The sequence below is a fragment of the Lepidochelys olivacea genome, assembly GCF_965140295.1.
Source record: "Lepidochelys olivacea isolate rLepOli2 genome assembly, chromosome: 9".
Taxonomy (NCBI): domain Eukaryota; kingdom Metazoa; phylum Chordata; order Testudines; family Cheloniidae; genus Lepidochelys; species Lepidochelys olivacea.
In genome coordinates, this window is record NC_140419.1 from 7,568,940 (window position 1) to 7,584,069 (window position 15,130).

Here is a 15,130-nt window from a genome sequence, read left to right on the forward strand (position 1 = left end):
GAGAGGCTGGGGACAAGTATTAATACTTGGTGGCATGGGCCCCTTGGTGAGGGCCTTACATGCTAATTGCACTTCCTCCTCTCTCCACTGTGGAATATCAGAGCTAATTTTGATTTCATTAGAAGTCTAGTTATAGGCTGCTGAGCTCACTTTGGGCTGACAGTGCACCAGCACTGGGGCTCCCCTATTATAAGCTGAATTCACCTAAGAGCTGAAATCACTGAGTGTTGTGTTAAGTAGTGGGGGAGCCTGAAGATATATTGTGGAGCAGTTTGCGGGGCGGCTGGTGAAGCAGTTCGACGCAGCGCAGTGTGTGGATGGCAGGAGCTGCTTGTGGGCCGTGGAGCTGAGTGAAGGAGTTCGTGGGGCGGCTGGCGGAGCAGAGCGCAGCTGAGCGAAGGAGTTCATGGGGCGGCTGGCGGAGTGGAGCGCCGCTATGGAGCTATGGGGCGGTCAGCTTCAGATCACGTAAGGTGCCTCTTACCCCTGTCCCATTTCCACCCAGGTTGGGAGGTAAAGCTCCGCAGATAAACTTTCGAACTCTGGGGCTGCCCTGACCAGGGACAGAGACTTTTGGGGCATTGGACTTTTGGGACTTTGGGGTTGCTGGACTCAAGAACCAAAGGGAAAAGGGCATGCCCCAATTTGCCTGGGGTGGGTTTTTTTGCTCATGGGTTGTGTTATGAATCCTGTTGGTGGTGTTTCCCCAACATAATGCCACATTGTTTCTCTCTGTTATTAAAAGACTTTTGCTACACTCAGACTATGTGCTTGCGAGAGGGGAAGTATTGCCTCTTGGAGGAGCCCAGCGGGGGTGGTATATATTGGTCCCAGGTCACTGGGTGGGGGCTCGAGCCGGTTTGCATTGTGTTATTGGAATGGAACCCCTAGATATTGAACCCGGCCCTTGTTGCTGCCAACTCTGACGGGCAGAAGGGTTACATCTGAATGAAGCACCAGTATCTTGTGGAAAGGTGATAGAGCTTGGCTTGAGAACCAGACACAAACTGTGGAAAACCCTACATCTCTAAGAAGCAAGGGGCAGTGGGAGGTCAGAAATCAAAGCGGGCTGACTCAAATCTCAGTCCAGGCATCTGCTTCTATATCAGGGACCCATCTTGGAGCTGCAGCCACCAACTGCCAGTTTTAGACTTACAATCACCTAATAAAATTGGGCAGAAGTGGGTACTTTCTACATAAATGCACGATCTTATGTATGGTGCACCCCCTCACCTTGGATGTCTGGGTAAGCCATCATATAAAGCACTGCCCAGCGCATGGTGGTGGTTGTGGTTTCTGTGCCTGCCAAGAAAAGGTCGAAAATAGTCTGGACCAGGTTGTCTTCATCAAAGGTAGAATCAGGGTCAGCTTTGCTCTGCAGGTGACAGTCAGAGGTTTGAGGTTAGGGTGCAGAAGGTAGGACAATCTGGGTAATAATGAGGGTCACTCTGTTCTGTTTTGATGCCCAGCAGTGTGCAATGTCTATAACTTTACAAAACAAAAAAAACCTGTATTTTTAAAAGAACACTGAGAAACAGGAATGAGGATTTCATCCCTCCATGCTCCTTCATCGTTTCCACACGCCATGCCCTGTCACTCAAGCAAGAGGTGAAGAAAAGTTTCTTTGCTTCCAGCATACGAGTTGCAAAATCCTGCTCATCTGAACTGTTCTGTGTGACAGATAGTCCTGGGCGGTTTAGTTGGGTTGTTTGCATCTGCTGGCAGAATCTCACAGTGCCAGGATTTGTCTAATTATTTTGCAGTTAACATTGTTCAAATTCAGAACTTGATAGGGCTCAAAAAGACAAATGCAGAGTCTCCTCTATTTGACTTGAATCCAGAGGAAGCTCATGAATTTCGTGAAGTGCTGGGGGGATATCTGTGCTATGACCAGCGAATTATATCTCTGACTTTCTTGGGTGGTAAAAGGCAGGGAAGAGGAACTGGGGGCATGGTTGGATGTGACTGGCAGTGCCTCACAGAGGGAGACATTCTATTCGAGGCCTGACACGCTGACCGATTAGAAAATGGTCCCTAGTTGGGGTAGATAGTGAGGCCTCCTCGGTGCTGCGGTAATAATAAAAAAGTAGATCTGGCCAAAAAAATATTTTTTTCCAGATAGTAATTTTGCTGACAAATGGATCTTTTTGGGCACCAAAACTATTTGTGAATTCAGGTCAAATTTGGTGAAAAGTTTCAGCCAAAGAAAGAAAGGGGGGTGGGAGGGGGGGAAAAAAGACAAGAAAATGAAGGATGGTCTAGATATTTTGACTTTTTGTTCTGAAAACTAGTTATATTAATTTTAAAGGGTGCAAAACATCCCAAAACAAAATGAAAAACTGAAAAATAAACCATTTTGTGTCGAATAAAATGTTTCATTTAACCCAAAAATAATTTTTGTTTTCAGGTTTTCATTTCTTTTTCAGCCTAAATGGATTTTTTTCCCCCCCAGAGTTTTAGGTTTGGCCCCCAAACCAAACAATATCAATTATTCGCTCACTTCTGTAAGGCAGTGCAAAAGTGAACTTGTTTAGGATCTTTCCATCAGTTTTTTCTCCATGTGATAGGGCCTATTTCCAACCCTGCTAGGCATTGTTTTCCATGTGCAGTGTTGTTGTAGCCAACAACATTTTCATTTTCAAGTGAAAGTTCATGAGGCCTTTTCTCAATCGTATCAAATATTTGATCCAACGTGTTCCTTGAATCCAATAGTTTTGTGATTCATTCAAAAAGAACAATGACGTTTGTCTAGTACGATGTATATTTTAAATCCCCATTCTATTTACTACTCCCAGTACTGATGTCTCTGAGCACTGACTGCAGCATATCTTTCTCCTTACTGTTAATTCCATGATATTATTAAGGGTTTAAATTACACTTACTGTAATTGCTCTCTTCCATCTTTTAAAATCTCCTTACCACCTGTTTGCTTTTTTCCCATTACTTTGATATCACCCAGGTCTCCATGGCAATTTGTTTGGGTCATCATTTCTAAGTCTACATTCACATAATATTAGGGTCTTGGAATTTTTTTAAAATAAACTCTTCACAGATTGTCTATAAAATCAAAGAACTTGATCCTACTTCCAAAAAAGTAATGACTTCAATGGGAGGAGATTAGAACCGTAAAATCATATGAAACATTTCAGAGGGTTCTTTCCCATCTTATCCTGGGGAGGTTGTGTTTATACCAGAGGACAGCAGTGAAGCCCCAAAAGCATAGTCATCATATACAGCACAGACACTTACTTTGTCTATCTGAGCCAGGTAGAAATCAATGAAATCCTGGGGTTCGTCTGGTGACCCACTCTCTTGGTGGCTTCTGAGCTCCTTCCTTGCAAAAGACCGGAGAAACTCTTGGCAATAGAATGCCTTCTGGTGAGCGCCTGGGAGATGATTCATGAACCAGGGGAAAATATCATACAGCTGTGAGAGAGGCACAAGTGAGATGCTTTCATTCGTTGCTTTTAACAAATTCATGGTGGGTCTCTCAAAATGTTAAAATATCCAGGTGAAATTTAGCCAGTGAGATCAGTGAGTTAATTACTCAGCAGGGTACATTTTCAGCATCATGTGCGGGGATTTCAGCCTCAGGACTCCAGTTGGTATTACTCGGACATATGGCTAAAACTCCATTGTATAACGTTTGGAAAACGTAACCCTAGAGTCTAGGGAGGAGAACCCTTTGAGTGTAAACAGAGACAGATTCAGAAAGAGAGGCTCTGCGTCAGCTGTCTGCTTCCTCTGCTCTGACCGAAAAAGCCCTATGGGGCCAGAGAGTCATTTCTGCCACGATATCCTACTGCCAGCTGGAAACTAATTCCTGCTGTTTGTTAGCACCTCGAGTTCTTTCAGTCATTTCTGCTTTTCAGCTTTCTGACTCTGATTAAATACTAGATATTGTATTTTTTCCTTGACAAATTTGCTTGTATTTAATAAAAAGAAAAGGAGGACTGGTGGCACCTTAGAGACTAACAAATTTATTTGAGCATAAGCTACTCTGAAACCTTGTATTTAATGTCAGTTTATCAGTCTTGCCCATATCACCAGTCTTGCCACCCCCAGCCCCCTGTATTATCTACTTGCTTTCTCAACATTCCCCTTTGTATAATCTACAAAGGTAATGTGTACTTAAAATCTTTTGTTTAGATCTTTAACAAAGAGTACATGGAACAAGATGGAACGCTGCTCTTTGCAGCACCCCATTAGATATTTCTCTGCACCTCAATGCATCGCTGTTCATTTTTGCTTGCTATACTTCACTTACATGTCAGTCCATTTGGAATTGATTTTTCTAGCAAGCTTTCCAGAGGCACTGAACGTGTTCCTGAAGTCCGGGGAACAGGTTCTGCCCCCTCTTGTGGTCACACAAGTGACGGGAGGATTCAAGGCCCTTTTCAACTTTACTCCTCCCTACTGATCCACTCCTGTCTATTATCATGTTATCTGCCTCTGCTAGCAACGCCAGCCTCAACCACCGGTTTATCGGCTTCTCCCAAAGCAGCCCTCATGCTTTCTTTCATGCCACCTCTTACATACAGGATACCTTCCCCAAGGTAGTCCATAGGGCTATCATATTCTGAAGGCCCACTTCTAATCTGATACCTACAGGAAATTAGCCCAGTAACATTAAGTAGGGGCAAAAGTCAATTGTGATGGAGACTGCTACACTTATGATGGTCAGAAGCGCGGTGGAAGTCAAAAGTGATGGGTCTCCATCCTGGAGCAATTATAAGGGGCAGGAAGATGTAAGGCGACCGGATGTCCTGATAATATCAGGACAGTCTCAATATTGGGGGCTTTGTCTTTTATAGGCAACTATATTCCCTCCCCCCCCCCCCCCAAAAAAAAAAAAAAAAGGTGTCCCAATTTTTCACACTGGCAATCTAGTCATCCTAGGGAGATGGCTGCTGAGGGTGGATCAACAGCCAGGCTGCAGACAGAGGGGGAGGAGTTTCTCCAGGAACTGTGCATCTTGCTCTGTTGAAGAACTGCTTTTGCTTTTCCTTCAGGAGCAAGAAGAGGTTTCAGGACTGATAAAGACTGGCACAGAACTACTTTGACAAGCAGATCTCCTAAATCAGTACTGGAGCATCACAGTGTCAGACTGAGCCTACTGGACCTGAGGTGGATCTAGGCAATGCCCACAGCATATGGGAACCCTCAGGGCTTTCTTTGCACTCCCTTTTTTAAAAAAAAACCAGAAAAGGCGATCGACTAGCTGACAATCTAAGTAAGAAAAAACAAAAATAAGTCCCCAAAGGGGCCAAGAAAAACTGATGAGGGACATGCCAAGGCCACTGAGTGCAATCTGGGTTCACTGCCTGTTCCGAACGAACTAACGGATGGATGGGTGGATGGAATCACTGCCCTCTTTATACCTTGGAAACCCAATGCTGTAGCTAGACGTGTGGGTGAAAGGCTCTGGCATCAGGGAAGGAGTGGGGGAGGGCTTCAGTGTCATCACTCACACAGGCCCAGAATACTGGACGTTCCGGTACTTCTGGGAATGGTGTGGGCCCAGCCCCGTTGGTGTGACCCCACCCCAGCTGGCATGACCTCACACGCACAGTGCATCTGGGAGTTACCCTGTATGGGAGGCAGTGCCATCTGTAAGTGCACCCAGCCCCCACGGGTGTGACCTCAAACACACCATGCATGCAAGGTCATGCCAGAGGGGGCAGAGTGGCACACTCTTAAAAATGGCATCCCCCATCCGATACTGGACAAACCATGTCCAATTTGGTCGTAGTACCAGATGGGGGACAGATCACCCCAAAAGAGGACTGTCCAGTTCCAAACCAAATGAGTAGCCTCCCTAACTTCAGCAGCTCGCCCCTGCAAGAGCCTTACCTTGCTGCCAGCGTCTTTCCCTGCAGGGAGCAGCCCAAGTCCTTCCCCATAGCCAGTCTTTCCCTGCAGCGGGGAAAGGCTCCAGCTGCAGGGAGGCAGTGGGACACCACACTGCTAAAAACAGCAGTGTACATGGGGAGGCAAGGCTTGGGCGCTGCATACAGACCCACGCTTTTCAGGTGTGTCTTTACTCTGCTGCCCTAAACTGGGCCTTCACCAGAGACACTGCTATTCTTACCCATGCAAGGGGGGCTATGCTCGTATGCACCCTGTGACGTTGCACTCCATAGGATTTTATAAAAATATGCTAATGAGTGTGAATATAATGTAACTGGAATATGCTTCATGCAAAAGGTCTCTTGTAAGGTATCGTTACAAAGCTTATAATCTACTGAGTGTGTTCGTCCTATTTGTATGAATGTATCATTTTTATATCTGAAACTAGAAATATGAAATATAACTCTGAGGTCCTACTGTAATGATGCAAAGGGTGGGCCATTAATGGTGGTTTAGAATCTTGATGGCACCCATTGACTAGGACAATTGGCTGTAGATGGTTTATTTATCTGCAAGCCTTCTTGTGGACGTGGGGGCCAGCCTGTGGGTAATGAAGAATGAGGTCTTACAGGGACATGTGACCATGTCACCTAATACTGAAATCCATCTTAAATATGGTGCTTTTCCGTTTAGAAAAGAGAGAGACAAAAGATTCCCACCTTGGGCCGAAGCTATAAAAGTGGGTAGAACAGAACAAAGGAGGCGGCAGTCAGGAGAAATCCCCTAGATACCACCTAAACTGGAACAAAGGACAGTAACTACGGGGGTGTGAGTGATTGCTGGACCCAGACTAGGAAGGAGTCCAGTCTGCGAAAGCTTATTGGAACATTTCTGTGGGTGAGATTTCATCTGTATTCAGTTTCCTACTGTATTAGGCTTAGACTTGCGTGTTTTATTTTATTTTGCTTGGCAACTTACTTTGTTCTGTCTGTTATTACTTGTAACCACTTAAATCCTACTTTTTATACTTAAGGAAATCACTTTTGCTTATTAATTGACCCAGAGTAAGTAATTCACACCTGGGGAGCAAACAGCTGTGCATATCTCTCTATCAGTCTTATAGAGGGCGGACAATTTATGAGTTTACCTTGCATAAACTTTATACAGAGTAAAACGGATTTATTTGGGGTTTGAACCCCATTGGGAACTGGGTATCTGGGTGCTGGAGACAGGAGTACCTGCTAAGTGGTTTTCAGTTAAAGCCTATAGCTTTGGGGGATGTGGGTCAGACCTGGGTCTGTGTTTGTAGCAGGCTGGCGTGTCTGGCTCAACAAGGCAGGGCTCTGACGTCCCAAGCTGCCAGGGAAAATGGGCTCATGGGTAGTCTCAGCACATCAGGTGTCAGTCCCAAGGGGGTTTCTGTGACCCAACCCGTCACACACCCTACATGATGCCGAAAGAAGCAGGCATTACAGATGTACCCTAAAAGAGACTGGAAGCCACAGGCAGCTTCATCCCACTAATGCAGCGATACCTCACGTCCCCCCTTACCCTTGTCTGCGCCCCCCCCTCCCTAGAGCCGGGGCCAGGAGCAGGGATGCGGTTCCAGGAGGGGGGATGGGCCACAGCTGGGCGCAGGGCTGGGAGTGAAGCCAACACCCGGGGTTGGGGCCAGGAGTGGAGCACGGTGGTGCTCCTACCCCACCCCCCGTGGGAGCTGGCCTGGGCCCCAGCGGTGCCCCCTAATATTCCTCCATTCCCCCCTACGGGGGCACACCCCACAGTTTGGGGACTTCTGCACCAATGGGAATATGCAGAGGCCGCCTCAAAGAGGAAGTTGAATTTTGGTTTCTGCTTTCTTGATAAACACAAGGAGGAGCCCACCTTTGCCTATGAGCCAACAGCATCTCACTGCCAGTCAGCATCTCCAGACGGAGCTGCTCTCGGCTTTGCACCAATTTGTCCCTGAACCACCATGCCAATGGCTACCGTGATTCTCTGCCAATTCCTATCTGTATGACCAGCTGAGAACTTGCATCTGGGATGGAAGACAGGCTGGGAGAAGAGAGAAGGTTCCCAAGAAGGAGGCAATCCAAGGCCAGCTGCTATTGGCTCCATGCGAGAGCACTGACATGGCCTGCCTGTTAGAGGTCAGAAGCCCTTCATCCAGCCTGAGATAATGGCACCCACGCCCTAGAAGCTGGCCCAATGCCCAAGTCTGAATTTTTCTATGAATTTTCATGTAGTTTTCTACATGTTGAAGCTTCAGGCCTCGTCTCAGCCTAAGACAAATCAGTGAGACTGTCATAGGCATGCGGGGTGTAACATCTGGGTGTGCTTCAGGTCTTCAGACTGCAGCATACGGTGAGTGCTGAAGAGACCCCGTACCAAGGTATCCAGGAGGGGAGGCTGGGCACTGACGGTTTGATAAAAAGATGGCTACCTGGAGTTAGCCAGCTAAGGCTGTGTCTACACTATGCACCTTTTAGCGACACAGCTGTGCTGCTGCAGCCGGGCCACTAAAAGGTGCCCAGCATAGCCGCTCTTTGGCGGCAGGAGAGCGCTCTCCCGCCGACACAATAAACCCTCCCCCAACGAGAAGCGGTCGCTTTGTCGGTGGAAGAAAGCACTGTCCACACCAGCGCTTTTCATCAGTAAAACTTGTGTCGTTCGGGGGCGTGGGGGTTTCACGCCCCTGAACGACACAAGTTTTACCAACAAAAGTGCAGCATAGACAAAGCCTAAGATTCCATTTACTCCAAAAACCTGAAACCTTCTTTAATCCGGCATGTTGTACACCAGCCCTCACTAACTGTATAATATATAGTAAATTCCTCAATGTAGAGATCTCACTTCCTTCTTTGTTGGGTGAGAAACCTCGCTTGCTTTGGATACTGATAAAATAATGAGAAGCGCTTGTACGTACTCACCATCTCGGTGATGCTGCCTCCAAAGTTGACCAAATAATCATTGCTTTCAATCAGCTGGTGGAAATTTTTGTCCTCAGTGGAAAAGCGATGGCCAAACATCACAGCCGCAATCACGTTTGAGACCGAATGGATGATGGGGAAAGAAGGATCCAGGGGATCTCCTGCAAAAATAGTGATCAGAATTCACATTAACGTTTCCAACACTGCTCCTCCCTCCCCCTACTGAGAGAGGAATCCTGCGCAGGCCACCGAAGAGGGAGGGGGAGAGGCAGCAGGGCTTTCTCAGTTTGAATGGGTTTGATTCTGTGGAACTGGGGGGTCAAGCACTCTCGATGGACTCATTGCCCAAAATGAGTTTGATATAAGTAGGTTCCTAACTCCATATTTAGACACCAAACTAATTGTGGTCTGATTTTCAAAGGTGCTTCGGCAGCCCCCAGCTGTCTGCCTCTAAACCCAGACCAGTTGGTGGTAATGATGCCCGATAGGAAAGGTTTGGCCAACTTTTTGCTGGAAAAGTCCTCAGGTTTGAGGTCCTGCTGGATCACCTGCTGTGTTTGAATGAGCGGGTCCAGCAATAGTCAAGGCTGCTTTTTTATGTTGTCAGCTGTTGTAAAGCTAGTAAGGAGCCTGTGACTGTGCCCTGTCATAGTCTGCCCTCCCTGCATTCATCCAGGGCGTGATCACTTCTCGGATGGATTACTGAACTGCACTCTTCATGGTATTGATCCACTGCTCGATGGAAATGGTAGGGTTGTCAATAATAATGCAGAAAAGGCAGAAGTATTCAGCTAATATTTTTGTTCTGTATTGGGGGCGGGAAATGAGAAGATGTAGTCATATATGATGATGAAACATTTTCCATTCCAACAGTAACTCAGGAGAATGTTAAGTAGCAGCTGTGAAAGTCAGACATTTTTAAGTCAGAGGTCTTGATAATCTGCATCCAAGACTTCTAAGAGAGCTGGCTGAGGAGCTCACTGGACCATTAATGTTGATTTTCAATAGCACTTGGAAAACTGGGGAAGTTTCACAAGAGTGGGAGAATGCTAACGTTGTACCAATATTTTAAAAGGGCAGGCAATTATGTGTCTGTCACTCTGACATTGAACCCATAGATATCAGGCAAGAAAGGGGAGCAGCTAATACAGGACTTGATTAATAAAGAATTAAAGGAGAATAATATAATTAATGTCAATCAACACAGGTTTAGGGAAAATAGATCCTGTCAAATTAACTTGATATCTTTTTCTGATGAGATTACAAGTGTAGTTTGCTAAAGGTATTAGTGTTGATGTAATAAACTTAGAATTCTGTAAGCCATTTGACTTGGTATTGCATGACAGTTTGGTTAAAAAACAGGAACGATACAAAATTAACACAGCACACATTAAACGGCTATAAAAATGGCTAATTGATAGGTCTCAAAATGTAACTAAATGGGGAATCGTCACTGAGCGTGTGTTTTTCTAGCGGGGTGCAACTGGCATTGATTCTTGGCCCTACGTTATTTAACATGACTAGAAAAAAAAACAAACCATTCCTCATGAAGTTTGTAGATGACAAAGATTGGGGGAGTGGTGAATAATGAAGACAGGTCATGATCATTTGGGAAGGGAAGTGCACGCAAACCATATGCGTTTTAACATAGTGAAACGTAAACATATACATCTGGGAACAAAGGATGCAGGCCATACTTACAGGATGGGGGGCTCTATCCTGGGAAGCAGTGACTGTGAAAAAGATTGAGGGGTTGTGGTGGATAATCAGCTGAACATGAGCTCCCAGTGCAATGCTGTGGCCAAAAGGACTAATGTGATCCTGGGATGCATAAACAGGGGAACCTTGAGTAGGAGCAGAGAGGTTGTTTTACCTTTGTATTTGGCACTAGGGCTACTGTTGCTGGAATCCCATGGCCAGTTCTCGTGGCCACAATTCAAGAAAGATGTTGATAAATTGGAGAGAGTTGAGAGAAGAGCCACAAAAATGACTCAAGGATTAGAAAACCTGCCTTGTAGTGATAGACTCAAAGAGCTCAATCTGTTTATCTTAACAAAGAAGGTTAAGGGGTGACTTGGTTACAATCTGTAAGTACCTAGATGAGGAACAAAGATGTAATAACAGGCTCTTCAAACTAGCAGACAAAGGTATAACAAGATCCAACAGTTGGAAGTTGAAGCTAGACAAATTCAGACGGGAAATAAGAGGGTTTTTTTTTTTTTTTTTTTTAAAACAGCGAGGGTAATTAACCACTGGAACAATTTACCACGGTTCAGGGTTGATTCTCCACCATGGCAATTTTTAAATCAAGATTGGATTTTTTTTAAAAGCTTAAAAGCTCTGCTCTAGTTCAAATAAAATTATTTTGGGAAAGTTCAGTGTCTTATTTTATACAGAAGGTCCGACTAGAAGATCATAATGGTCCCTTCTGGCACCGGAATATATGAACCTATGAATAGGGCTATAATTGAAGGCTCCAGAAATATCAGCTGGTGCTGAACCACTTCCTTAGCAGTGGGTCTTACAAGGAGCACGTCCCACATATGCTCCATAGCTAGTACTGGACTCCAGCTTAGTTTCAGCTAAAATTCAAAGTGTTAGTTATGACCTGTGAAGTTATTCATGGATTGGTTCCTGGTAGAGCCCTGCGCAAGACGACGTTTAATTCTGCTCCTGCCCTGCAATACTCACTCCCACCCACTCCCGCTATTGTGGCAGCAGGTCCTGCAGGTCTGGTGGGATCCCAGTCCCGCTGCAGGGCTCTAGTTCCTGGCTACTTTAGAGCCTCACTTATGTGTGTTCAGATTTATCTTAACATAAAGCACTGGTATTAACTCCGCCCATATCTAGCCATCTGTGGCCTGGAATTCTCTCCTCTTGCTGGCATGACAGAGACACGCGTCTGGAAGTGAAAAGGCCCAGCTATGCTGGCAATGATGTACCTCTCTCATTCATAAAGTACTCCACCAGGTGACGGGCCTCCTCTTGGATTCGGTGCTCCAGGCCTTTCTTGCCCAGCCCCAGGTTCCGTAGGGTCATCAGCCCAAAGCGTCTCTGCTGCTTCCAGGTGTGACCACTTGTGAAAATAATACCTGAGGCCATTGAGAATTGTTGTTTATATAAAGCAAAATCCTTCACATAGTAACAGTTAAATCTAAAATAAATTTTCTAACAGGAGAGGTAAATGCAGAAGAATGTGACTCCTAGCTGAACTCCTTTATCTGGCCACAGATGTGATAAGGCTTGTGACAACTTCAGAAAAGTACTTGATGTCGAGGGTTTTGTTGCTCTTATAAGAGAAATAGAAAGTGGGGCTTCAAAAACTCAGGATGCAGTTTTCGTAAATCATTTGTAATACAAAACCATGTAATTCTACAGCTGGGAACCCACACCAGGAATTCTAGAGAGGAGGGGAATTTCGTTGGGTGAGATTTGCTGCAGTGCAAGGCATGACTAAAAGGGCAAGAATGGTTGTGTTTGAATGACAGTGCAGGGATCTGACCTGAAGCCCAGCAGGTGAGAAGATCCTGCCCAGGTTAAAAAGCCATCACATTAGATGACTATGACAAAACTAGTACTGTGTAAAGCATATGTACAATGGGAGTAATGCCAGCTGATGTTCACATTCCTGGCTGATGCTTCAAACAAACTTATTAGTCAGGATTTTGCTCCTCCGTTCTATTCAGTGGCTGTTTGCCTCATTGATTAGTATCAGAAAAGTCACTTTTGTAGTGATTTTAACTGTTTGCAGCAGCATTCCCATGGGGAGATGACTATGGAAGCAGGGAGCAGCCACACTTAAAGGATCATGTGAACTTACTTTTTCTGTATAGTTAATAAGGAAAGAAAATGTTACCCTTTCCTCCGGCCGTTTTCCGAAAGAAAGGGGTTGTTGGCCGGCCAGAGACGTCTTCAGAGCGGACAGTCAGGCCATCCTTCACAGTTGGGAATCCATTCAGTATGATGATAGGAATATGTCCCATCCACAAGGTGAAGATGTTGCCATAAATCTGTGCCAACTAGAGACATCATCAGTGCCAGAAAACCACAAGTCAGAAAAACTGTACACAATGAATCAACCGCCCAGCTTACTCCAGGACGCTCTCTTGGGGGTGGGAGGGGGTGCTGTAGAAACATTTGTAGTGAAACCCCGAACCATGGCGAAAGACGAGCTAAAGTCAGAAAAGCCTCATAGCTGACTGAGATAAGACCATACTCTCTCATCCAACAGGATGTCTCAGCAGCTGTGTCATGGGGATGCTATTTAAATGTCTTGTACGGAATGGGATTAGAATTACCTACAGGTGAGTTTCACCTCATGATGGACAGACGTCCCCAGGAGTAGAATGGCTTGTGCCTTCCAATTAAGGGGACAATTCTGTGGTGTCTCTTCTAATACCTTGTGTGTAAACATTGCATATAAAACACACCGAATAAAGGTGGTAACTGACATGCTTGGGAGATTTATTATTGTTCCTTGGAGTCACAGTTTATCAGGGTTAGTTATATGCGATAATTCTGGGCAATCTCATGCATCTCAGTCTTCCTAAGTACCCCTTGCAGTGACCTACCTCTGAACTCACTAATAAGCATATCATTTTCTCCTTTAGAGCTAACAGCAAATTACAAACAGCCCAGTGCCCAGAAACATCCCCATTAATTTATTTCCCCATCAGAATCCTAGAAGATTAGGGTTGGAAGAGACCTCAGGAGGTCATCTAGTCATTCCTCTCACCTGCCCCTGTTTTCCGAATCCTTTAAAACAACCAGATCTCTTGGCATGTTATAAAGGGACATTCACTCCAGAACTTGTATAAAGGGCAAATTTCTGCCTAAGGCAGCTGGTCATTTGCTGCCTCTCTCTTTGCAATAATTTCTGTTGTTGGTGTTTGAAAAAGATCTTTCTGTCTCGCAATGCTCCTTCCTTCTGCCTGATGAAATTGGGTGTGTTCCAGGTTCTTACCGTAGAAGTGAATGCAATGCCACCTACTGAGCATTAAGGCTTCAGCGAAGAATTGAGCTGGGAAGGAGCGTAGCCATCCCAGAAACAAATACTTTGGATATGAGCAAATGTAGCAAGAAATACTGAAGGAAACCAGGCGACAGTTGAATAGATTGAGGCTGAAATTGTCTAAGTGCCTCAATAAATCCGTATTTAACACCTGCAGCTCCCATTGACGTCAGTGGGACTTGGGGGAGCTCAGCACCTCGAAATATCATCTCACTTTATCTAGGTAGTTACATATACATTTAGGAGCCCACTCATGACCTACCAGGGTTTGGGGACCCCCCCCTTTAAGTCAATTCTTTTTGCTGAGTCAGGAATACTTCGTTCTCATTCAATCTTCTGCTCAGCAGATGTCATTAAATTCACACTTTCATCACTAACAGGTAATGGAATTTATGGCCATCGTTTACTATCCCATGCACAAGCCAGATGAAATGTTATTTAGCATGCAGAAGTGCCTTATGTGCCGCCTTTTGCTAATTTTATCATTTACTTGGTTATATTTGGACACACACTCACAATACCTTAATGAGAGTCTCATGCTGGCGTTTGAAATCCATCTGCCACATGGTGCCGATGAGCGGGAGGGGAGTTGGTCCAGGAGGAAGCCTGCTACATGCCCACTTCAGTTTCAGAAATTGCACAACAAAGAGAGAGATGACCAGAGTTACTAAAAACTCACTTATCCCCAACATCACCCTGCTGCTCTGTCTGTCTGTCCACTTTGTGGTCAGGTCTGAACTCTCCCTGTCTTTTTTGAGGTTCCAGCTCTCCCTAAATAGGCTTTAATCCCCTTCTATCTACCTCTCTCCTTCTCCCTGTGATTCCCTGCTTTTATACCTATCATCAGAGTGGTGAATTGCAAGTTTCATGTGTATTTAATAAGACCTTTGTACTGTAAGCCAATCTTTCTGCTAGCCAAACCTTACCCACCAGACCATAAACTCTAAGCTCACAGTGAGACTGGTCTGCCCTCTGCTGTATAAATGTTTTGTGTAAAGGTAAAAACCAGTTTCAACATTAATTATATAATTTGATGAAGGGCTGGGAGAAAGCCCTTGGGAAAGTTTTCACACAAATTGAGAACTCTCTCAGAAAGGAAAGGTTACTTATCTTGTACAGTAACCTGAGTTCTTCAAGACGTGTCCCCCTATGGGTTCTCCACGTCAGGATATCTGCATGCCCATGCCCTCTTGATTTGAGATTTTGTCAGCTCTGTCCATAAGTCCGCTCCTGCGCCTCAGACACCCTCGTTCCCCAATACAAGAGTATATGGGGGTGCAGACCTGCCACCACTTGTAGCCTACCAAATATATTAAGTAGAAATTAGGCTTTGGTATGA

The 15,130-nt window shown here is 45.3% G+C and overlaps 1 protein-coding gene across 1 annotated transcript in view; it reads right to left on the reverse strand.

Moving 5' to 3' along the window:
* The window catches only part of LOC311525771 (uncharacterized protein), a gene marked incomplete at its 5' end in the record, with an annotated part of 50,516 nt that extends 36,033 nt beyond the window's left edge, over positions 1-14,483 (reverse strand). The window contains 6 exons of the mRNA XM_084638111.1: positions 1,234-1,375; positions 3,250-3,426; positions 8,781-8,941; positions 11,723-11,872; positions 12,637-12,799; positions 14,313-14,483. Of these exons, the coding sequence (XP_084494237.1) occupies positions 1,234-1,375; positions 3,250-3,426; positions 8,781-8,941; positions 11,723-11,872; positions 12,637-12,799; positions 14,313-14,483 (964 nt within the window). The remainder of the gene's footprint in view (positions 1-1,233; positions 1,376-3,249; positions 3,427-8,780; positions 8,942-11,722; positions 11,873-12,636; positions 12,800-14,312) is intronic.
* Positions 14,484-15,130: the final 647 nt, after the last annotated feature.